The sequence below is a fragment of the Corvus hawaiiensis genome, chromosome 1 (assembly GCF_020740725.1).
Source record: "Corvus hawaiiensis isolate bCorHaw1 chromosome 1, bCorHaw1.pri.cur, whole genome shotgun sequence".
Lineage (NCBI taxonomy): Eukaryota > Metazoa > Chordata > Aves > Passeriformes > Corvidae > Corvus > Corvus hawaiiensis.
This window is the reverse complement of record NC_063213.1, coordinates 92,323,093-92,346,459: the sequence shown is the minus strand read 5'-3', so window position 1 is coordinate 92,346,459 and position 23,367 is coordinate 92,323,093. Positions and strand designations below refer to the sequence as shown.

Sequence of the window (23,367 nt, the reverse complement as noted above, 5' to 3'; positions counted from 1 at the left end):
ATGCCCGTGAATTGCACGGAACTGGAACAGATCCGAGTCCTCGTGGCTCGGGCTAAGGGCAGGGAGAGGTCACTCAGGGATCGCCATGGCGGCCACAAGAGCCCCGCCGTGGGGAGATGAACTGGATTTGGGACGGAGCGGATCAGAACAGGAGAGTGAGGAGTAAAATAAACCCTGGTACAGAACCTTCCCGCGACCTCTTTCTCCTTGCCGGACTTCCCTTTATCCGCGGCTCCTCCCTGCTGTGCCCAGCGGGGCAGGGAGAAGGGATGGGAGTCGCGGTCAGTTCGTGCCGCTGCTTCGCCCTCGGGGACAGGAATCCTTCCCTGCTCCGGCGCGGGGTCCCTCCCATGGGCTCAGTCCCTGCCCTGGCCAGCGGGGGTCCCTCCCCAGCCGTGCGGTCACTCCCCGGCCCGGCCCTGAGGCGCGGGGCAGTGGCGGGGCAGCGGCGCTCCGGCCCCGTCAGCGGCACCGCCGCTTCGTGCCGGGCAGGAGCGGCAGAAGGAGCCGGGCGGCGGCGGGGGCTGAATCCCGGCAGGAGGAGGAGGAAGAAGAGGAAGGGGCCGGGGCCGCCTGCGGTGTCCGATCCCCGGCAGCAGCGGCGAGGCCTCGGGGAGCGGCGGCGGGCGGGGCCCTTTGGAATCGCCCCGAGGCCTTGGTGCCGCCGCGGGTCCCTGAAGGAGCCGCTCGGCGGGACGCGCGAGCTGGGAACGAAAGAAAACACAGAGAAAAGAATAAAATCCAATCAAAGAGCCGCACCGAGGGGAGTCTCCGCCGGCCCGTGTCCCTGAAGGAGCTGCACCAAGAGACCGGGGAAGAGCCCGGCGGTGAAAGAGCCGCACCGGAGGGAGTGGGATGAGAGGTGTGAATGGAATAAAATTTAGAGATTCGAATAAAAAATTATGAAAGAACCGCCCCGGGAGTGGCCGCTGCGCAGCGACTAAAAAGCGGCACCGGGGCGTTCCGGGGGTTGTTCCCGAGCAGCTCCGCTCAGCCCTCGGGCACCGCGCTCGGGTCCCGCGCACTTTTCCAGCCCGGCCGCTCCCACGGGCCGGGCCCCGCGGCTCCCGCTGCCGCCGCCTCGGCCCCGCGGAGCCCAACAACCCCGGAAAATCGCTGCCATGCACTAAAGAACCTTTTCGTGCTCAGCGAGGGGCGCAGAGGGGGGATCCTTATGAAGTCCCCTCAGTCCCTGCTGGGCACGGCCGGGCATTAGCGCAGCTGCCGGGGCTGTGTCCCGGCACCGGCTGCTGCCACAGGGCACGGGGCTGCCGCGCTTGGGCATCAAAGCCGACAGATTTGGGGAGCAGGGACAGCCACAGAAACCCTCGGGGAGCCCTCGGGAGCCTGGAGCTGCACGAGGGACACAAAGGATGCCCCGGACACAGCGATGGCCCCAGCAGCGGCTCTGCCCCCCAGCACGGGGCTGTGTCCCAGACCCCACGGTCCAGCCCGAGGGTCGGGGGCGGCAGCGGAGCTGCTGGACGGAGCTTCCAGCCCCGCCAGCCGCAGCTCCGATCCCTTGGGCCGTGGCGCCGGTGACGGGTGTCCCTCGGCGCTCCCGGCGTCTGTCAGCTTTTGCAGTGCAGAGGGAGAAACTGAGTCCCAGGTGGAGTCGGTTTCCATCAATCGCTATTTCTCCTTTCTTTTCTATGACGGATTTCACAGCGCTTCCTTTCCGCCCGGAGATTTGGAGAACAAAATTCCCGGCTGCCCCTGCATCCCTGCAGCTTTCCACAGCCCCAGCCTCGTCCCTCCTCTCCCGGTTCCTTTTCTCCAGTCTCTCCCTCGTGTCGCTGCCGGCTCGGAGGAAGGACATTCCCCCCGGCACCCCCTGCCTCCTCCTCCTGTCCCGTGGGGCGCAGTTGGTGCTTCTGGAGCCGCCTGCCCGCGCAGCCGGACCCGCCCTGCGGCCGCTCAGCGCTGGAGCCGAGGGAATGAACTGCGGGCATCGCTGGGCTGCGCTGGCCCCGGCCGGGTGCCCGGTGCCACCAAAGCCGCTCTGGCACTCTGCTCACAGCTGCAGCACACAGAGCACAGAAGGAAAGGCTCGAGGGCTGGGATCGGGGCAGGGAGAGCTCACTCACTGCTCACTGTCAGGGCCACGACAGATCCGAGCTGGGGAAATTAATGGAATTTATTTCCAAACCAATCACACCAGGAGACGGAGAACTAAAATAAATCCTAAAAAACACCTTCCCCACCCCTCCCTCCTTCCCGGGCTCCCAGCCTCCGCCCGCAGTCCCTCCTCTGCTCTCCCTGCACGGCAATCTTGTCACCAGCCACGAACTTGGCTTTTGCCTCATCCCGGGATCTCTTCCCGGACAGGAAGAACTTTCCCCAGCAGAGATGCAGGCCCTGACGGCCTTTGAGGCTCAGGGTGTTTCTCCTGCAGCTCCTTGCAGGTCCCCTCTTCCCCTTCAGGAAAATGAATTCAAGAGTTAAAATTTTTAGCAATATATTATTGAACATTTATAAGTAGAAGAACAAAGGCGTGTCAGAGCGCTGGGGCGCTTGGCAATATTGCCAGAGGCGCACTCCATTCATTTTCCTGTGCACTTAAGTACTCTCCTAAACTGTTACATATTCATTAAGCCCAGAAAGTAATTTACACTTCACTCACCTTTCCCCCCTCTCCGGTCCCTGCCTCCTTCCCCCAGCACGACGCCGCTTCTGTCCTCAGGATCGCTTCAGAATTGAAGACGGGCCCCCTCTCTCCGGTGCCTCCCCAGCCTCCAGCCTAATTTGTAGCTGACACTTTCCTTGGGAGGTGTGAGCTTTGAGGAGATAACAATCTTCCTGGGATGTGCGGTTTATCTTCTCTGTTTCTTTAAGGTGTCCTGGTTCCTGCCTCTGTAGTTTCTCAACTCAAAAGACCACGTCATTATTAATACATTTCGTAACATATTACAACTATGTCGAAGTTACAATTTACCTTCATCTCGTTTCTACTGAAAGGGATGAGGGACTTGTCCTTACAAACAAGCTGTGGGCCCGCTGGAAGATAAAACGAGTACTGAGAGATAAAAGAAACAAAGGGAAGGATTCCACTGATTGATGACTGGAAGGAAAGAGATTTGTCCTTACAAATAAACTGTAGGTCTGCTGATAAAAGAAATTGGATATTGAGAAATGAAAGAAACAATGGGAAGAACCATTAAATTCCATAAGAATTAAAATACAGGGGGGTGGGGTTATACATTAGAAGGGAGTCTTGGGTATCAGGCATTTTTGGAAGTCTGCACCTCTCAAGTACCTCAGCCAATGGGGGAACAGAGAGGGAAATGTGGCCGGGAAATTAGGACAAAAAGGAGGCTGTGCCCTCCAAAAATCTGAGAGACCCCAGGGGAAATGCCCCATGGCCTCTCCCTTTATTCGAATAAAGTAACAGGACTCCTCTGTCTCCTTTTTGGACATAAACCTCTGGTGTTTGTGGATTAATTTTTCTGACAGAACTCAGGTATTTACTTTGTGAATGTGCTGATGGTGTGGATCCATCTAACTGAGCTCTTCAGCCTTTCTTAAAGATTTTGGGGTTTGTTTCCAATACTGTTAATTTAAATTGTGGCTGAAGCAACAGGAAATTGAAATATGAATTGGGCATGACTTGTGTCTTGAGTGTAAAACTATTGCAGTTTGAAACACGGGCCTAAAGCACTGCAAATAGAGATTATCAATCCCAGTGCATTGTGTGACAGCAGCTTTTCCTGGAGGATGTGCAGCACCCCAGAGACTGCAGCAGTGTGGCTGTGGGTGCTTGGAGCTCTGTCCTGTGCCACTGCAGGATGTCCTGAAACAGGACCTCAGCAGCCACCAGCCCAGGTCCCCCTCTGCCACCGCAGCTCCTTGGACCTTGTGTCCCCAAAAGCAGACACAAAGTGTTTCTGCTGCTCCCCCCTTTGCACAGATCCACACAAAACAGGGATTTTTCCCAACTCTTGTGTTCCCATTGTTCCGTAATTCCCAAAGAACCAGCACCTCCTCCTGATGAACACGGCGAGTTCCAAGGATGGCCACCAGCTCCCCTTCCTGCCTAGAAATCTTGGAACTGCTTCTAAACGCTGCTCCCTTCAGCTCTTGGACAGCTGCTCTGGACACAGAGCTGGGAAAAAACTCACAGAGCCCATCCTGGTGGAGGGCCGAGGAAAAGGCAATGGGAACACGGCAGTGAGGACAGCTGAGGGCTGCAGAGCGCCTCTGAATGACACCGTAACCTGGCACAGCAGCCCTGAGACACTGCTGTGGAGCACGGCTGGGCTTGAGGACGGCTCTGTGCCCTGCCAGTTCCGAGCAGGACTGGCAACCTAAACTCTGTCCCACCCCAACTCACTGAGAAGATGCCCTTCCTTCTCACCCTGCCAATGAGCTGCACATTCCCTCGGAAATTGTCAGGGCTTTCTTCAAGACGCAAAGTCCCACTTTGGGCTTTTTGCTCTGGTTTGGCAGTGGAGAAGGGCAATTCTTCATCCATCAGCTCCAGACTGCACTGCCTCAGGAACACGGCCCACTCGCCAGCTTTGGCTGACTCGTGGCACTTCTAGAGGAGGAAGAAAGTGCAATGGCACAATTCCAGCCCAAACGGAAGGAAGAGTGGGACAGAGAGAACATCCTGTGCAGATCCAGGCGTTCCGCTGGCACTGTGGAGAGTTTGGGTTCTTGCCAGTGGCATGTGTGTCCCTGAGTGCAATCTCTTGGCCTGCACCAGAGTCTCACTCACCTGCAAAAGCAGAAAGCTCCATCGCTGTGCTTGCAAGGGGCTGGTCTGATGCAAAGTTGTCAGAGCCCTGTGAGGGGAGAGCGGGCCCAGCCGTGCCTGGGGCTGAGCCCCAGCAGAGCCCTGGCAGAGCCCAGAGCAGCCTCAGCATCGGCAGAGCCCGGCTGCAAGGAGAGAAACCAGAAGCCGCCCGTCAGCTGAAGCCTCCTGTCCCCTTGTCCCAGCCGCCCGCAGTGCCCAGGCCGTGCTGGCTGCGCTCAGAGCTGGGCCCAAAGCTGCCCAGCATTGCTGCCTTTGGGAGCAGAGCAGGAGGGCAGGACATGTGCCCAGCCTGCAGCCAGCCATGGCACATCCACCTCCTCAGCAGCTGCCCAGAGCCCAAAAGCAGCTTGGCAGCCACTGAAGAATTGGCTGCAGCCGCCCCAGCAAAGGGGGAACCTTTGGTGCCCGGCCAGGCCGTGCCATGCCCAGCTCTGGGAGCATCCCCCTGGCTGTGCACTCACCTGCACATGGGGTGTGGAGCGTGTCTTTGAAGAAGGTGCCCAGGCTGAGGAAGAGCTTCTCTTCCTTGAGGTCACCCTCCCTCCCTCCCTCCCTCCCTCTTTTCTCTTCTTGCTTTTCTTCCCTTTCCTTCCTTCTCTCTCTTGCTCTGGCTTTCTGTCTCCTTCTTTCTTTCTTTTTCTTTCTTTCTTTCTTTTCTTTCTTTTCTTTTTTTTCTTTCTTTTCTTTCTTTCCTCTATTCTACTTTTCTCTTTAATTATTTGGTTTTTTCATTTCCTGTTGTTTTCTGTCTTCTTTCTTTCCTTCTTTCTTCTCTTATTTCCTTTTTTTTTTTTTTTACTTTGTATTTTCTTGTTGGTTTCACATTATTAAGGATTATCTCCTTCCTTCTTCCTTCCTTCCTTCCTTCCTTCCTTCCTTCCTTCCAAATTCCTTCTTTCCGAATTCCTTCCTTCCTTCCTTCCTTCCTTCCTTCCTTCCTTCCTTCCTTCCTTCCTTCCTTCCTTCCTTCCTTCCGAATTCCTTCCTTCCTTCCTTCCGAATTCCTTCCTTCCTTCCTTCCTTCCTTCCTTCCTTCCTTCCTTCCTTCCTTCCTTCCTTCCTTCCTTCCGAATTCCTTCCTTCCGAATTCCTTCCTTCCGAATTCCTTCCTTCCTTCCTTCCTTCCGAATTCCTTCCTTCCGAATTCCTTCCGAATTCCTTCCTTCCTTCCAAATTCCTTCCGAATTCCTTCCTTCCGAATTCCTTCCTTCCTTCCGAATTCCTTCCTTCCTTCCTTCCTTCCTTCCGAATTCCTTCCTTCCTTCCTTCCTTCCTTCCTTCCTTCCTTCCTTCCTTCCTTCCTTCCTTCCTTCCGAATTCCTTCCTTCCTTCCTTCCTTCCTTCCTTCCTTCCTTCCTTCCTTCCTTCCTTCCTTCCTTCCGAATTCCTTCCGAATTCCTTCCTTCCTTCCTTCCGAATTCCTTCCTTCCTTCCTTCCTTCCTTCCTTCCTTCCTTCCTTCCTTCCTTCCTTCCGAATTCCTTCCTTCCGAATTCCTTCCTTCCTTCCGAATTCCTTCCAAATTCCTTCCGAATTCCTTCCTTCCGAATTCCTTCTGAATTCCTTCCTTCCTTCCGAATTCCTTCCTTCCGAATTCCTTCCTTCCTTCCGAATTCCTTCCTTCCGAATTCCTTCTGAATTCCTTCCAAATTCCTTCCTTCCTTCCAAATTCCTTCCTTCCTTCCGAATTCCTTCCTTCCTTCCTTCCTTCCTTCCTTCCTTCCTTCCTTCCTTCCTTCCTTCCTTCCGAATTCCTTCCTTCCTTCCTTCCTTCCGAATTCCTTCCTTCCGAATTCCTTCCGAATTCCTTCCTTCCTTCCAAATTCCTTCCGAATTCCTTCCTTCCGAATTCCTTCCTTCCTTCCGAATTCCTTCCGAATTCCTTCCTTCCGAATTCCTTCCTTCCTTCCTTCCTTCCTTCCTTCCTTCCTTCCTTCCTTCCTTCCTTCCTTCCTTCCTTCCTTCCTTCCGAATTCCTTCCTTCCTTCCTTCCTTCCGAATTCCTTCCTTCCTTCCTTCCTTCCTTCCTTCCTTCCGAATTCCTTCCTTCCGAATTCCTTCCTTCCTTCCTTCCTTCCTTCCTTCCTTCCTTCCTTCCTTCCTTCCTTCCGAATTCCTTCCTTCCTTCCTTCCGAATTCCTTCCTTCCTTCCTTCCGAATTCCTTCCTTCCTTCCTTCCTTCCTTCCGAATTCCTTCCTTCCGAATTCCTTCCTTCCTTCCTTCCTTCCTTCCGAATTCCTTCCTTCCTTCCGAATTCCTTCCAAATTCCTTCCGAATTCCTTCCTTCCGAATTCCTTCTGAATTCCTTCCAAATTCCTTCCTTCCTTCCAAATTCCTTCCTTCCTTCCGAATTCCTTCCTTCCTTCCTTCCTTCCTTCCTTCCTTCCTTCCTTCCGAATTCCTTCCTTCCGAATTCCTTCCTTCCTTCCAAATTCCTTCCTTCCTTCCGAATTCCTTCCGAATTCCTTCCTTCCTTCCGAATTCCTTCCTTCCTTCCTTCCTTCCTTCCTTCCTCCCTCCCTGCCTTCCTGCCTTGTTTTCTGCTTATGTTTTTCATTCTCTATTTCCTTTTCTCTTTACTTTTATTGCTGCTTTCTCTCTTTCTCCCTTTCCCTCTTCAATCAATTTTCTTTCTTTCATATTTATTAAGAACAAACTTTCATCCTTTCTTTCTTTTTGTTTCCTTTTCCTTCTTCTTTCTCATTTTCTTGTTGATTTTTGTCTTTCCATTCCTTCCTTTCTTTTTTCTTTCATTTTTTTCTTTTTCTTTTCAATCTTTTTTCATTCTTTGTTTTCTTTCTTTTTTTTCTTTTCTTTTCTGTTTCTTGTTGCTGGCTTGCTTTTTTCGTTCTTTTTTTCTTACTTCTATTGTACTTTTCTTTTCTTCTGCCTTTCCTTGTTGCTTTCTGCTGTCTTTCTTTCTTTCTTTCGAGCTTCTCAAGCCACTTCTCACCCCATTGAAGGGGTGCAAAGCAGCAGGATCCCCTCCCAACTGGGGTCCCCTCACCCTCCAAGATGTGGGGCACTTCACCTCAGCCACCCAAATTGCGGGGGCTTTACATCACCTTCCCCAAATTCCCTGAAACCTCCCAGAAGCTACCTAATGGCCCCAAAACTGCCAAAAAGAAGCAGGAGCCTCCCCAAAAGCGGCTCCTGCTTTCCCTCCCTGGCGTGACACACGCCAAGTGCCCAAACCACCCCATCACTCCCAAACTTCATCCCACCCCCACAACGCCATCCCCATCCCATCCCATCCCATCCCTCCCCTCCTGGACACCAATTCCCCTTCTGTGGTTCCTGACTCCCCACACACGGGGCTTGGGGCTGACAGATCGAGCCATTTGGGGCTGCCATCGACACATTGGGGCTGGCATTGAGTTTATTGGAGGCAACCGCTCAATCCCTCCATCCAAAATCGGAGGTTGGAACCTCTCCTCAGGCCTTGCTGTGCCCATGGGCTCACCTCAAGTCCCAAAATGAGAGCCAGGGCCCCTCAGGCCATTCAGAACCTCTAAACATTGCCAGAAACAGCAGCATCCTTCCCAAAATGGGCTCCCCAGATCCCTGCCAATAGGTCCCACTTCCAAGTACCAGAGCCCCCCTCTCAGAACCCCTCCCGAAGCATTGGGGGGACCCCAAAACTGCCTCAGGAACGCGACGTACCCTGACATCCCTTCAGGAATGGGGGATATCCCAGAACCCACTCAGCAATGGGGTCCCCCCGGCCTCATCATGCCCAGCCTTCAGCTGGCTCAGCCAGAGCCCATCCCGCCCTCAGCAGCCCCAGCCCAGCCCAGCCCAGCCCTCCTGGGCAGGAAGCCCCAATGGCCGAGCCGGCCTGGGACACTTGCAGGGATGCGGGGGCAGCCGCAGCTTCTCGGGCCAGCCTGTGCCAGGCCCTGAGCGCCCTGCCAGGGAACCACTGCTGCCCCACATCCCATCTCAGCCTGCCCTCGGGCAGCGGGAAGCCGTTTCCTGAGGCCTGGCCCCGCAGGCCCTTGGCAAGAGTCTCTCTCAGCCAGCAATTGCTGCTCCTCCCTGCTGCGGGGCCCAAGCTGCAAGTTGATTTTCTGCCGCTGGCCCCGGCCCAGCCCCGAGCCAGGGCCAGCACCTTGCCCTGGAGCTCTGCGGGCGCTGCGTTTGTGCGGCCGCAGCGCAGCGGCCGCAGCTCGGAGCTGCCCTTTGTGTCCCCGCCGGCAGCTGGCAGAGCTGGCGGGGCCGGGCCAGGGCCGGGCCAGGGTCGGGCCAGCCCCGGCCTTCCCGGCTCTGGGACACAGCGGCGGCAGCCCCAGCCTTCCAGCCCTGCACACGCTCCCACACAAGCCTCCAGAGCCGCGGCCACGCAACGCAACTGACCGGCCGCTGACCCCCCAGCCTGGCCTGATGGCCATTCCTCTGCCCACACCTCGGCCAAGCTCCCCTTGGCCACCTCCTGAGCCACAGTGCCACAGACAAGTGGCACATACAGGTACAGAGCTCTGCCCAGAGCTGGCAGAGGAACGTTCATTCAACATAGAAAACACACCAAGAAAAAGAGAACTCCCCCCAGCAGAGCTGTTCCCTCCTGCAGTAGTTACACCTGCACACCCACAGCGCCTGAGACTGCAAGCAATGAGCATTCCCTGGGCACATCTGCAGCCCAAGCAGCTCGAGGACAGCCTTGCAGCAGGACTGCTCTCAGCTGAGCCAAAAAGGCCCCTCTGGCAGCTGCAGGGCCATTGCAAAGGGCCAGGGCCAGAGCCTGGGCCCACGGGGGAGGAAAGGGCTCTGAATTCCCCTGCCCTGGCACAGAAACCCTGTTCCCAGGGTGCTTCCCACACAGGATTCCTCTGGAGGACTGCGGAAAGCTGAGAGTCAGCTCTGGCTTCTCCACTTTCCATGTCCTAGAGCTGCCTGGCAGAAGAAATGGAGGGACAGCTCTGGTGGCACAACCCCTCCCGGCCCAGGGCACAGCGCTGGGAAGGTCTTTCCGTGCCGAGGCTTTGCTGCGGCCAAGGAAAGCTCCTGGCTCAGGGTCACCTTTCCTGCTGGGCCAGACCCCCCGAGTGGCCCAGCAGCAGCAGAGAATTCCAGCACAGCCCCGGCACGGGCAGGGCGGCCCTGGGCGGGCTGCAGGAGCGGCAGCGCCTGAGCTCAGAGCAGCTGAGCCCGGGGGCTCTTGGCCAAGGCCGAGGCCCAGCGAGCATTTCTCAGGTTGCAGGGCGGCCTGGAAAGGTGCTGGGGGGGATAATTCACCCCCCAGTGTGGTCCCTGTCGCTCCCAGTATTTCCATGTCCGTGCTCCCAGCGCTGCTCCCAGCCCTGATCCGTGGGGATGGGAATGTCCCGCTCCCTTCCCGGGGCAGGCTCACACCTGAGCCAGGTGTGCAGGGCAGGACCTTGCCCTGAGCCCAAGCCCTGTCCCCCCTGCAGGATCTGCTTCCCATCGGCCTCTTCCTCCTGCGGCCCCAAGCTCAGCTCGGTGCTGACCGAAGGGCGCTGGGCCGGGGTCATCCCCCGGCGGGGGCTGCGTACCCCCTCTGCCCCCTCCCCAAATTCCCTCCCAGCAGCAGCAGGGACTGGGACAGGAGCCCTGTGGGGAGGGAAAAGGGGGTGACACCGGGATGGGGGTCACACACGCTATGGGGGGGACACGCACGGCCCCTGGGGACATCCCTCACCTTCTCCCACAGTGCCAGGAGGATGAACCCCAACGTGGAGCCCCAAAACCCAAGCAGCATCTTGGGGGGCAGGGTCTGGTGGCAGTTTTGGGGCTCTGGGGGATCACAAGTGCCCCAAAACCCCCTCCCAGCCCCACAGCCACTCCCAGACTCCTCCAACCACCCCACAGCTCTGTGCCAGGAACCCCCCCAACCATTCCCTGCAACATAAATGACCCCAAGAACCACCCAAATTCTCTCCAAGACACATAGCCAAGGCAAGATCCCCAAAACTCCCTCAACGACCACCCCAAAAGCCCCCTCCAAGCACCACAAATGCCCATCAAGAGTGACAGAAGCCCCTCCCAATCCCCCCACGAGCCCCTCAATCCCCTCCCAGCCCCCCATGGCACTGACCAGGAGAGCTTGGTGGACAGGAACATCCCCAGCCGGGAGCAGCTCAGGCACTTCAGCAGCGATTTGGGCACTTTGGGGGGCACACCCCAAACGGGGAGACCCAGGCCAGGGACTGGGACAGACACCCGCAAGCCCTGGAGAATAGACGAGCTCAGGTGGACACGTTCTGCCAGCACAACTACAAGATCGTGGCCCCGTCTGCCCAGCCCATGGCCTCACAACACCCAAATCCTCCTGAATATTCCCCTGAACCAACCCCAAATTCACCCCCAAATCCCGGGAAAATGATGCTGCTTTAGATACCTTTGTTGAATTCCTTTATTTCAACCCCAATTTTGGTTGTTTTGACAGGATGAAGCAGGAAACTATTTAGGTTGAAAAAGACCTCCAAGATCATCCAGGATTGCTGGATGCCACCAGAAGAAACAACTGGACAGAGCAGGTGAGAATTTTTGGGCCGTAAACTCAACAAATCAGCTCTTCCCAATGAATTTCCGATTTCAATCAGAGTCCCGATGGATGTTCCAGCCCCTACGTTCACTCAGGTGCCTATGGGGATCCAGGAGGACGTGGAGAGCACCAGCCAGGGCTCTTCCCAAACTGGATCACGGGGAATGTGGGTCACCAAGGCTCTGCCAAATGTGGGTCCCCCACTGGGGGATGAAGTTGGAGTAGAGGATGAAGCTCTTCCTGCACTTGGGGCACTCACAGGGCTTCCCTTACCGGTGCCTCCGTTGGTGTCTGGTCAACTGCGAGCTGCTGGAGAAGCTCTTCCCACACTGGGGACACTCGTAGGGTCTCTCCCCGGTGTGGATGCGCCGGTGCCTGACAAGGGTGGAGTTGTGCCTGAAGCCCTTCCTGCAGTCGGGGCAGCGGAAGGGCCTCTCCTCTGTGTGAATCCGCTGGTGCCGGAGGAGATTGGAGCTGGTCTGAAACCTCTTCCCACACTCGGAACACTCATAGGGCCTCTCTCCCGTGTGGATGCGCTGGTGGACGATCAGGCTGGAGCTTGTGCTGAAGCTCTTCCCACATTCCCCACACTCATAGGGCCGTTCCCCCGTGTGGATCATCTGGTGCTGGAGGAGGGTGGAGCTCGTGCTGAAGCTCTTCTGGCATTCATCACACTTGTAGGGCCTCTCTCGCGTGTGGATCCTCTGGTGGCGGAGCAGGACAGAGCTCTGGCTGAAGCTCTTCCCACATTCCCCACACTCATAGGGCCGTTCCCCAGTATGGATCCTCTGGTGGCGGAGCAGGGTGGAGCTCTGGCTGAAGCTCTTCCCACATTCCCCACACTCATAGGGCCGTTCCCCAGTGTGGATCCTCTGGTGGCAGAGCAGGGTGAAGATGTCTCTGAAGCTCTTCCCACATTCCCCACACTCATAGGGCCGTTCCCCAGTGTGGATCCTCTGGTGGCGGAGCAGGATGGAGATGTCTCTGAAGCTCTTCCCACATTCCCCACACTCATAGGGCCGTTCCCCAGTGTGGATCATCTGGTGGCAGATGAGGCTGGAGCTCTGGCTGAAGCTCTTCCCACATTCCCCACACTCGTAGGGCCGTTCCCCAGTGTGGACCCTCTGGTGGCGGATCAAGTGGGAGCTCGTGCTGAAGCTCTTCCGGCATTCCCCACACTCATAGGGCCGTTCCCCAGTGTGGACCCTCTGGTGGCGGATCAGGTGGGAGCTCCGGCTGAAGCTCTTCCGACATTCCCCACACTTGTAGGGCTTCTCCCCACTGTGAAGCTGCTCATGGACCACCAGGTCTGAGCTCCGGCTCAATCTCTGGCCGCCTTCCCGGCACAGGGTTGGTCTGTCCTCCTCAGAGCACCCTGGGCTGCGTTTGCAGCCCCTCCTCCTGCGGGGTCTCCGCGCTTTTTCCTCCCCGTTGGATTCCTGTGCCGTGGAGCCACTCAAAACAGCCTCTTCCACCAGGTTCTGCTGCGGGGATTTGTCCTCCCTGGGCTCCGTCCTCAGCTCCTTGTCTGGGGAGGAAGGACAAGGAGAGGATGGGATTTGCCTCTGTGCCACAGGGAAGGGCAAGGAGATCCCCCCAGTCCGTCCCCGGCAGGATGGCGTCGGCAGCGGGGTTGTCCTGCAGCCGGGGGCGATGCTGGGCTGGGAGATGGAGCAGGAGAGAGGGAAAAGGGGCCGTGACTTCCTCCTCACCTGCCTGGGGGTCACGGGGCATCTTCCTCTTCCTCTCAGCCTCCTCCTATATCTGACCAAGGTTTGGGAATGGGAAATCCTGGTCTGGGGCAAAACAAGAGATGAGCACATTGAGTTTGAAGGTCCCTCTGCCCAAGTCCATCTCTAGAAGCCACCAGGCATCGTGTGTCCATAAAAACCTGCTCAGGAAAAGCCTCCCAGGAGTTCCCTGTCTCTGGCCCCTCCCCTTTGGTGTTCAGGGTGCCCCCCTGTCCCAGCTGCTGGGGGTCACGCTTGTATTGGGGGTCCCCCTCTCTACTTGGTCCCCGCCCTCCTCAGGCTGCTGGGAGTCCCAGGAATCCAAAAAGCTCCCCCCTCTTCCATCTCCCCACTTAGGAATGCTGGGGGTGATTGGCTCCAAGGAGTCCCCCCTGCCCTTCTCCAGGCTGTTGAGGGTCCTCTCCCATCCCTCCTCCTCCTCCTCCTGCCCCGTTCCCGAGCCCCTCGCAGCCCGCGGGAGCAGCGGGGATGGAGCCGGGACAGGTCGGGATGGGCAGCATGGGGCTCTCGGCTGCTCCCACCCGCTGGGGGCGGGGGAACCCAGCCCGGGGAAAAGGAGAGGGAAACTGGGAACACTGGGGGCTGCAGATCCAAACTGGGCCTTGCTGGGGACCCTGCGTGGGGACTTGCAGCCCTTGGGGCTCCTCTCGGGAGCCTGGAGAGCCGCGAGGGGGAACGCAGAGAGGGCTGGGGGATGCCAGCAGTGGCACCACTGGCACTGACTGGTTTGTACTGGGATAACTGGAACCTTACTGGGGCCACTGGGAGTGACTGGGAATGACTAGGAGCATGCTGAGGGCAGCTGGGATATACTGGGAGCATTGTCAACCATACTGGGAACAACTGGAACCACAATGGGAACAATTGGGACCATGCTGGGGAGAAATGGGGCTACACTGAGTGCAACTGGGCATCACTGGGACCATGCTGGGAAGGACTTGGGTCATATGGGGTGTGACTGGGACTATACTGAATCACGTTCTACTGGGATCACACTGGAAGGAACAGAGAGCAACTGGAACCATGCTGGGGGCAACTGGCATCCAACTGGGATCATGGTGGGAGAAGCTGGGCCCATGCGGAGGGAGACTGGGATCATACTGGACCCTACTTGGAGAAACTGGGACTGCACGGAGGGTGACTGGGAGTGGCTGTGAGACACTGGGATCGCACTGGAAGCAGCTCAGGGCAAGTGGGAGTGACTGGGAACATGCTGGGAGCAACTGGGATGCACTGGGAAAGATTGAAACCACAGTGGGGGTAAATGGGAGAACCTGGAACCACACTGGATGATAATGGGAGCAGCTGTGCCCATGCTGGGGTCATACTGGCATCCTACTGGAACTGACTGGGATCATACTGGGAGTGACTGCAATAGTACTGGCAGTATCTGAGAGTGCCTGGGATCCTACTGGACTCAGACTGGGACTGACTGGAAAGGTGCTGGCCATGACTGGAACCATACTGGAAGAGACTTGGAGCAACTGGGCCCAGACTGGGAGTGACAGGGAGTCACTCTGGGTGTGACTGGAATAATACTGGGAGTATCTGGGAGTGACTGGGACCACACTCGGAGTGACTGGGATCATCCTGGAAATGACTGGAACCATACTGGGAGTGACTTGGGTCCTATTGGATCATCCTGAGAGCCACTGGGATTACAGTGAGTGTGAATGGAACCTGACTGGGGGTTACTGGGAGCTACTGGGCCCATGTTGGGAGGAAAACGGGGACACATTTGGAGCAACTGAGAACAACTGGAAGGTACTGGAACCACACTGAGGGGACTGAGACCACAACTGGGGCCACTGGGATCATACTGGGAGCAGCTGGGACCACACTTTGGGACACTGACAGAAACTGGGATTATCCTGGAGGTAACTGGGAGAAACTGGGAAAGACTGGGATGATTCTGAGGTAACTAGAACCTTTCTGGGGACACTGGGAATGACTGGGAATGACTAGGAGCATGCTGAGGGCAACTGGGATCTACTGGGAATGTCTGTAACCCTAACCCTAACCCCTAACCCCAAACCCTAACCCTAATCCTAGCCCAACCCTAACCCTATAAAGGGATCATACTGGAGGCTCTTGGGGTCACACTGGCATTGACAGGGAGTGACTGGGATCACACTGGGGGCCACTGGCACCATACTGGGAGTGACTGGGAGTGACTGGCATCATACTGGGAGTGGCTACAATCACACTGGGTTATAGTGGGTGTGATTGGACCCTGGCTGGGGGTTACTGGGAGCTGCCAGGCCCATGCTGGGAGCCACCTGTGCACACACTGGGAGGAACTGGGAGCAACTGGGAATGGCAGGGTGTGCGGAGGCCGGTGGGCCTGCTGGACAAGGAACCAAAGGAGTCCTATGGTGGGATAAGTCCTCGGTCCCTTTCCAGCTCATGGGGACTGAAAAACTTCCCCAGAATGCTTTGTTCTGTTCTGTTCAGGTACCCCAGTTCTGCTCCCCTCCTTGGCTCCCTTGGCCGCCACAGCCCTGGTTACCTGATACCCCCTCAGAGTTTCCCGATGAATTCCTTTACCCTGGGCCCCCCATTGCTCTGCCCTGGGACTTCTCTGAGACCTTGCACGAGTGCAGATGCATTAAAGCTCTCCTGCAAACCCTTCTGCAAAAACTCTTCTTGCTCCTTCATCCCCGGACTGTTTCGCTGGCGATCCGTGGCTGTGTGCAATGTGCCGGCTGCACCGAGAGGCTTTCTTGGAGGCGCTTTGGGGAAGCTCGTGACACGACACCAGACAACAGAAACGCCACAAGGGTGCATGCTGGTGACAACTGGGATGTACTGGGAGTGACTGGGATGATACTGGGGGCAACTGAACCATGCTGAGGTAACTGGGAGTGCCTGGGAATGACTACAAGAATGTTCAGAATAACTGGGATATACTGGGAGTGCCTGAGACCATTTGGGTGGGGACTGCAACCACACTGGGAGCAACTGGGAATGTGCTGGGGGGAACTGGGACCAAGCTTGAGGCAACATGGGGGCAAGTGGAACTGACTGGGGCCTTGCTGAGAAAGACTGCCTTCATACTGGGAATGAATAGGACTATGCTGGGAGAACTGGGAACACACTGGACAAAAGCTGGAGGAGGAACTGGGAGCAACTGGGAGCGTGCTGGGGGAAAATGGTATCACAGTAGGGAATGACTGGGAGTGACTGGGCTCCTACTGGGAGCAACAGGGATCATGCAGGGAGGGAGGGGAAGTGACCACGATCATACTGGGACTGACTGGGCTCCTACTGGGAGCAGCCACCTCTGGGCCCCGGGACCCCGGAGCCCCTTTCCCGGCCATGCCGCCCCTGCAGCCCCCAGACCCCCCCGCCGGGGTCCCGCCAATCCCAGGGCTCCCCCCTCTCGGGCTCCCCGCTTTGGGCTCCTGGGGCTCTCCTCTCTCTGGGGTCCCGCTTACGGAAGCCGGGGCTCCCGGGGCTCCCCAAAACCGGTGTCCCCCCGCCCCCGCCGGCCCCGCGCGCTCCCCACGGGGCCCCGGCAGAGCTCGGAGGGCCCGGCCCGGGAAGCCCAACCCCCACCGCGGGGGGACCCGCATCCCCCCGCCCCCGCCGGGGCTCTGCCGCCACCGCCACCGCCACCCCCAAAAACACCTCCCGGGGACCCCCGATGTCCCCCCGAGCGGCACCTGCGGGATGGGGGGCGATGGTCCCGGGGGGCTGCGAGTTCAGCGAGCGCTGGAGCCGCGTGATCCCGCCTCTCCTCCTCTCTTCCAGCTTCCCGCTGCCGCTCCGCCTCTTCCTCCCTCCTCCTGCTCCTCTTCCTCCTCCCGCCCCGTCCCAATCCCACCTCCCCCCCCCCTCCCTCCCTCCCTCCTCGTCCTCCTGCCCCGTTCCCGAGCCCCTCGCAGCCCGCGGGAGCAGCGGGGATGGAGCCGGGACAGGTCGAGATGGGCAGCGCGGGGCTCTCGGCTGCTCCCACCCGCTGGGGGCGGGGGAACCCAGCCCGGGGAAAAGGAGAGGGAAACTGGGAACATTGGGGGCTGCAGATCCAAACTGGGCCTTGCTGGGGACCCTGCGTGGGGACTTGCAGCCCTTGGGGCTCCTCTCGAGAGCCTGGAGAGCCGCGAGGGGGAACGCAGAGAAGGCTGGGGGATGCCAGCAGTGGCACCACTGGCAGTGACTGGTTTGTACTGGGATCATACTGGGATCATAGTGGGAGCAGCTAGACCCATGCTAGGGGAGACTGCAATCACACCGAGGGAGACTGGGATCATACTGGGAGTGAGTAGAATCCTGTGGGGGGCAATGGAGACCATGTTGGGGGTAAATAGGATACACTGGGAGTGACTGGGATCATGCTGAGGGTGACTGGGAGCAGCTGGGAGCGACTGGGACCATGCTCGGAGCAACTGGGATCATGCTAGGAGCAACTGGGAGGAACTGGGAGTGACTGGGTGCATGCTGGGGGCGATTGGAAGCAACTGGGCTTATACTGCAATGAACTGGGATAACTGGGATCATGCTGGAGGTGACTGAGATCATAGTGGCAGTGAGTGCGACTGCGCTGAGACTGACTAGGAGTGGTTGTGAGCAAATGGGACCATGCTGGAAGGAACTGGGAGTGACTGGGAATATGCTGGAGGGAACTGGGGTACACTGGGAGAGACTAGGAATGACTGGAACTAAAGCGAGGGTGAAAGAGAGCAACTGGAACCATGTGGGGCACAACTGGTTCATACTGGCAGTGACTGGGAGCACACTGGGGTCACATTTGGATCATATTGGGAGCGACTGGACTAATACTGGGAGTATCTGAGAGTGACTGGGAACACACCATGCATATCATCCCCCATACTGGGGGTGACTGGGAGCAACTGGGAGCACGCTGGGAGCAAATGGCATCATACTGGGACTGACTGGGTTGATCTAGCTGGAGGCAACTGCAACCATACTGGGAGTGCTGACATGTGACTGAGATTGTACTGGAGGTTACTGGGATCATATTGGTGTTGAAAGGGAGCAACTGGGGTCACACTTTGGGCTACTGGGAGCAACTGAGAGAAACTGGGATGATGCTGCAAGCAACTGGGAGTAACTGGGAATGACTGAATGCATGCTGGAGGCAACTGGGATATTGTGGGTATGACTGGGATCATACTGGGATAACTAACACCTCACTGGGGCCACTGGGAGTGTCTGGGAATGACTACGGACATGCTGAGGGGAACTGGGATATACTGGGGCTGACTGGAAGCACATTGGGAACAACCAGGACCGTGCTGGGTGAGACTGGGATCACACTGAGGGTGACTGGAGTCATACTGGGATTGACTCGGAGTGTCTGTGAGCAGCTGGAATCATGCTGAAAGCAAGTGGGAGGAGGTGGGAGTGACTGGGAGCATGCTGGGGGTGACTGGGATATACTGGGAGAGACAGGGAGTCACAGGGATCATACTGGAGGCTCCTGGGGTCATGCTGGCATTGACAGGGAGTGACTGGGATCACACTAGGGGCTACTGGCATCATACTCGGAGTGACTGGGAGTGACTGGCATCACACTGGGGGCCACTGGCATCATACTGGGAGTGAGTGGGAGTGACTGGGGTCATACTGGGAGTGGCTACAATCATACTGGGATCATAGTGGGTGTGATTGGACCCTGACTGGGGGTTACTGGGAGCTGCCAGGCCCATGCTGGGAGCCACCTGTGCACACGCTGGGAGGAACTGGGAGCAACTGGGAATGACAGGGTGCATGCTGAGGGCAACTGGGAATACACTGGGTGTGTCTGTAACCACACTGGGGGTGACTGGGATTGACTGGGATTTACAGAGCCTTCCCTGAGGACAGCTGGAAGTGATCCCCCGTTCCTGCCGCCCTCCCTCGGGCACTGCCGCATCTCCCAGCCTGCGCCGCCGGGATCTGCCCGGAGCAGTGCGATGGCTCCAGCGCTGGGGCTGGGGGCTCCTGGGGCAGCGAGGGGGGCCTGGGACCCCGGCACCGGGACCCCCCTGAATCCCCCATTTCTGGACATCAGGACGCCCCTGCTCCCCTTTTCCCAGCCATCCCATGTCTCCCAGCCTCCAGACCTCCCGTGTGCTTGACACTGGGATGCCCTGGAATGCCTTGGACCCCCATTCCTGCCTTTCCCAGCCCCCAGCCCCACCTTTCTGCAAAACCAGAGACCCCCTGAGCTCCCCCTTCCCAGACATCCCGGGTCCCCACCCTGTCACCCCACTTTTTTGGGAAACCCTGGACTCCCCTTTCCTGGGCACAGGGAGCCCCTGGAACTCCCTTCTACCTCTCCAGGTCCCTGCCCCCCCATTTCCTCGGTCCTGAGACCCCCCTGAACCCCCGTTCCTGAGAACCAAGATGCCCTTTTACCCCTTTCCTGTTGCAGTGGAAGCTTCTCCGGACTCGAGCCCAGAGGGAAGCCAAAGCACAGGGGTTGAATTAAAACCTTTGGACAAGCCGAGATACATGAAGCCACACCAAAGTGAAATAGAAATACAGAATTTTAACTTTTAGGAGAAATATATGCTAAGTGCCTTAAACATTGAAAAGCTGCAGCAGAGACCTTAAACACAGTTCTTACTGCAGCAGTGTTACCTTTTCACAGAATTCTTTACTTTAGAACAAATATATAGATAGAACTGTACTGTTCAGTTTTTTTAGATAGAGTGTTCACATAAACAATAAGAGCTGATAGAAACTGCATCCGCAAATCTGTGTAATACCTATGTAACACTGGTGTAAGGCTTACGACTGTTAGAATTAGACCAGGATAGGTTAAGAAAAGAAAACTGGAATCGTGTGTTAATCTTATTGGTCAATTAACAAATCTAATCCACACTTCTGTAAGAAAGAATTAGAACTAGAAATAGAAGAAGAAGCTGTTTGCTACTTGCTGCTTGCCTGCTGCTGCTGCTGTTACTGCTTCACCTTATCATGTAACCCCTTGGAACTCTGCCTTTGGAAAACTACAAGAGTATGAAATAAAGAGCTGTAGCAGGACAGCAGCCTCCTCTGCTCTTTCACCCTCGTCCAAACAGGAAGGGTATCCCACCAAAAGCTCAACAGAGACCATTGTGACACTGCGGGGCCCATGGAACCAAGGGACCATTGGGACACCCCCGTGGCTCCCCTTACTTTTCTTTCGCAAACTGCTAGCCTGCCTGTAAGTGGTAGTGATGATTGTTGCCTGTAAGTTGCAGCAAAAGCTTTGCAGGGTTTGGTTCAAGGTACCCAAAGTTGGAACAGGGAAGTACTAGAGTCCCTTTTAAGAGAAGGGTTGGAGTCTTTGTGCCATGACTGCCTGGGATCCATGGAACAAGTGTGTTCTGGCAGACTCTGGGATCTCGAGAGCAATCCCATCCAGGAGCCAGCACTGGACCTGCACCCTGGTGGGAGCAGCGTGGTACGGATGGAAAAGGGGCAGCTGGGTGTGCAGTGGGAACCTCGACCCAGGTCATAGAAGCTCAGGCTTTACCTTTGAACACAGCAGCACAAAAAGCAGAATGAATGACCTTTCCTAGAAATCACTGAAAGGAAAAGGGTGAACATATGGACTGATGTGAACTATGGGTTTGGAATAATACACGCCCAGGGAGCCACATGGAAGGAAAGGGCACAGAGGTCTCCACTGAGTACAAAAAGAAATCAGTCACCTACTGCAGAGTGTGCCAAAGCCAAAAGAAGTGGCCCTGATGCCCTTGTAAAGCCCATGGGTTTGGAGACTCCCCAGTTAACCCAGGGAATCCATTGGCTGACAAAACAGCTCAAGAGGATGCTTGCACTAATACCTAGCAAAAAACTTGAATGTTCTGCAACAAAAACCAGATTCTAGTGATCAGGACAGGCAGTCAGTCCCATCAGCAGCAGCTATGGAAAATCCCAGCAGGTGATTGGTAACCCCATGTGGGCAGGTAATTGTAGCTCCACAATTAATGTATAACAGAGCTAAACCATCAGGAAACACATTAGGAAATGGAGAATATGGTGGCCAGTTTACAAAGGCATCTAGTAAGCACAAAAATGGCAAAAAATAATAGATCAGTTGTTGAGAAAGAAGTGATTGGTTTTGAAGGAAGAAGGCTGCCTCCAGGGCTCATTAAATGGGAATAATCACCAGGTGATTTTGGCAAACTGATTTTGCAGAACTGCCCAGGCAGAAGGGGAACTGGCTTTCCCATGTGGCACCAACAAGACAAGGGAAGGCTCAGAAGTTTTGCTGAAATGAATATTTAATAGCAGTGGGACTAACTCTTGTAAGCCTTAAAAGGTGCATGGTTCTCAACAGATCATTGGGGCTGGACTCGCCTGTACATCCTTTCCAACCAGGAGATGCAGTGTGCATCAGAACCTGGAATTTTGGAACAATCCAGCCGAAGTGGAAGGGACCATCTCAAGTCCTCCTGGTGACCTACCCTGCACTCAAGGTAGAAGGAATCAAACTCGGGGTTCTTCACATGTGGGTAAAACCAGCGAGCACACATTAAACACAGCAGAAACAAGACTGACTGACACCGTGGAGTTTGGGGTTTTTACATAAATCCAGTTGTTTTAGGTATCAAATATGATTTTCTAAGGGGATACTATTTATTGGATCTAGATGAAGATGATCAATAATTGTGTATCTATAATAATAATAATAGAAACGATGTTCCTGACTTCTGGGAAGGGAAATGCGGTTTTCAAAGTCAGTGCAAGATTTTGGCCGATTACAGAATGTAACCCCTGTAACAGCTTGTTTGCCAACACCAACCTCTGCAGAAAATCCAGCTCCGTGGGGAGCTTCAGTCAGCAATTTGACAAAAATCTGGGAATGCGTGTGGGAAGGAAATAGCACCCAGGGCACCTGGACAGGGATGGAAGGAGAATATTCCTTACCATGGACACAACAGAACAATACTGCTGAGAATTGTAACATTTCCAAACTGGGTCTGGAAATTACCTCAGGAAATATTGATCAGCTGACAGATTGATTTGATATCCCCTGGGGCTGTCAAATTCCAGCAGTATGGAATCTCCCTCAGACAGGACAATGGGAATATTTCCAGCCAGTTTAGGGGTGTCTGGGCTGGGAAGGGAGCCCAGGCCTCCCAGAGGACCCCTTACAGGTGGGTATAAAATATCCTGATTTAACAAGGTCAAGGCCAAAGGATCCCAGGACAAAGGAAAAGTGGGATTGCCCTCGGATAGACACTTGAGCTGTTTGGAATCCTGAGGTGCAGCGGCTCCTGGCTGTGGCCCAGGCTCTAAGGCTGGGCTGTGTTTGTAGAAATGATTGTGTCTTTCTCAGTGACACCTGAGCTCAGCCAACAAACAATGAGAGTTGGAGAGACATGGACTGTCAGCAGGACACGGTCAGATCCTTAGGAGCCCCAGGATGGGTGGGAAGTGATGGAATTTGGAGCACACGTTTGCCCCTGGGGGAATCAAGAGCACCATGGACACTGGGGGTATTAACGTTCCATCCCTCGTGCAAGGAGTCACCACTGGGAACCCGACTGTGGGGAAAGGTTAAAGGGGATGAAACTTGGAAACATCCCAGTGCAGGAACTACAGCGGGATGGGTTTTAGAATCCATCTCTGCTCCGCAAAGATCTGCCTTTAGGAACAGACCAGCCCCACACCATTGGGCTCTGCAAATGGAAACTCTAGTGAATGCAGCTCCTTTGGGGTTTGCTGGAATAAAGGAACAATTGCCAGCCCCAGCTAAAATGCCCTTACAGAGCAGATTGGCTGTTGGGGTCTCGTCCCCCGCCGTGTAGCCCTGGGAAAGGACCCTTGGTCCGGTGACTGGAACAGTTCCTCGGCAGAGCTCTGGCCGTGTGGCCGGAGAAATAAACATCTCTCTGAAACAGCTATCAAGAATCTGTCTGTCGATATATATTTCCTTTCCACGGGACTCCTGGTTTGATATATGTATGTTGCAGTATCCCCACTGCAACAAATGGTGGAGATTTGTGAGCAGAACGATCCCCGATCCCTAAGTGACTGATTTGTGTGAGTAAACCCTGGAAACTTTGGATTCCTCTTCTTGGTTTTGCTTTGCTATTCCATATCTAAACTATGGAGGAACCGTGGGAAGACTCTTGGCTCTCAGAGCCGCATATGGACATTTATCTTAAACTTAAAATGATTCTTGAACAACGATTTGTAAATTTTAGCTTGATTCAAACTCAAAAAGAACTGAAACACTTCCTGGCATGGTTGTTTAAGAACTTTTTCTATGTTTCTTGGGATTTAATTCTTATGAAGGGCTTTTGGAAAACCGTTTGGACACAGTTAATATTGGAGTCAAAATATATGCCGATGGAAGAATATTTTCGTGAATATTATTTAGTTACCGAGACTGTTGAGCAATGTCAGCT

The 23,367-nt window shown here is 55.6% G+C and overlaps 1 protein-coding gene across 1 annotated transcript; it reads right to left on the bottom strand.

Moving 5' to 3' along the window:
- Positions 1-10,789: 10,789 nt before the first annotated feature.
- LOC125330290 (zinc finger protein 3 homolog) lies at positions 10,790-16,808 on the bottom strand. The gene is made up of 4 exons (XM_048313273.1): positions 16,678-16,808; positions 12,974-13,057; positions 11,115-12,789; positions 10,790-10,945 (listed from the first exon to the last, which is right to left on the bottom strand). The coding sequence occupies exons 2-3, from the start codon at positions 12,993-12,995 to the stop codon at positions 11,531-11,533; spliced, it is 1,281 nt and encodes a 426-aa protein (XP_048169230.1). The 5' UTR covers positions 12,996-13,057; positions 16,678-16,808; the 3' UTR covers positions 10,790-10,945; positions 11,115-11,530.
- Between the last annotated feature and the right edge of the window lie 6,559 nt (positions 16,809-23,367).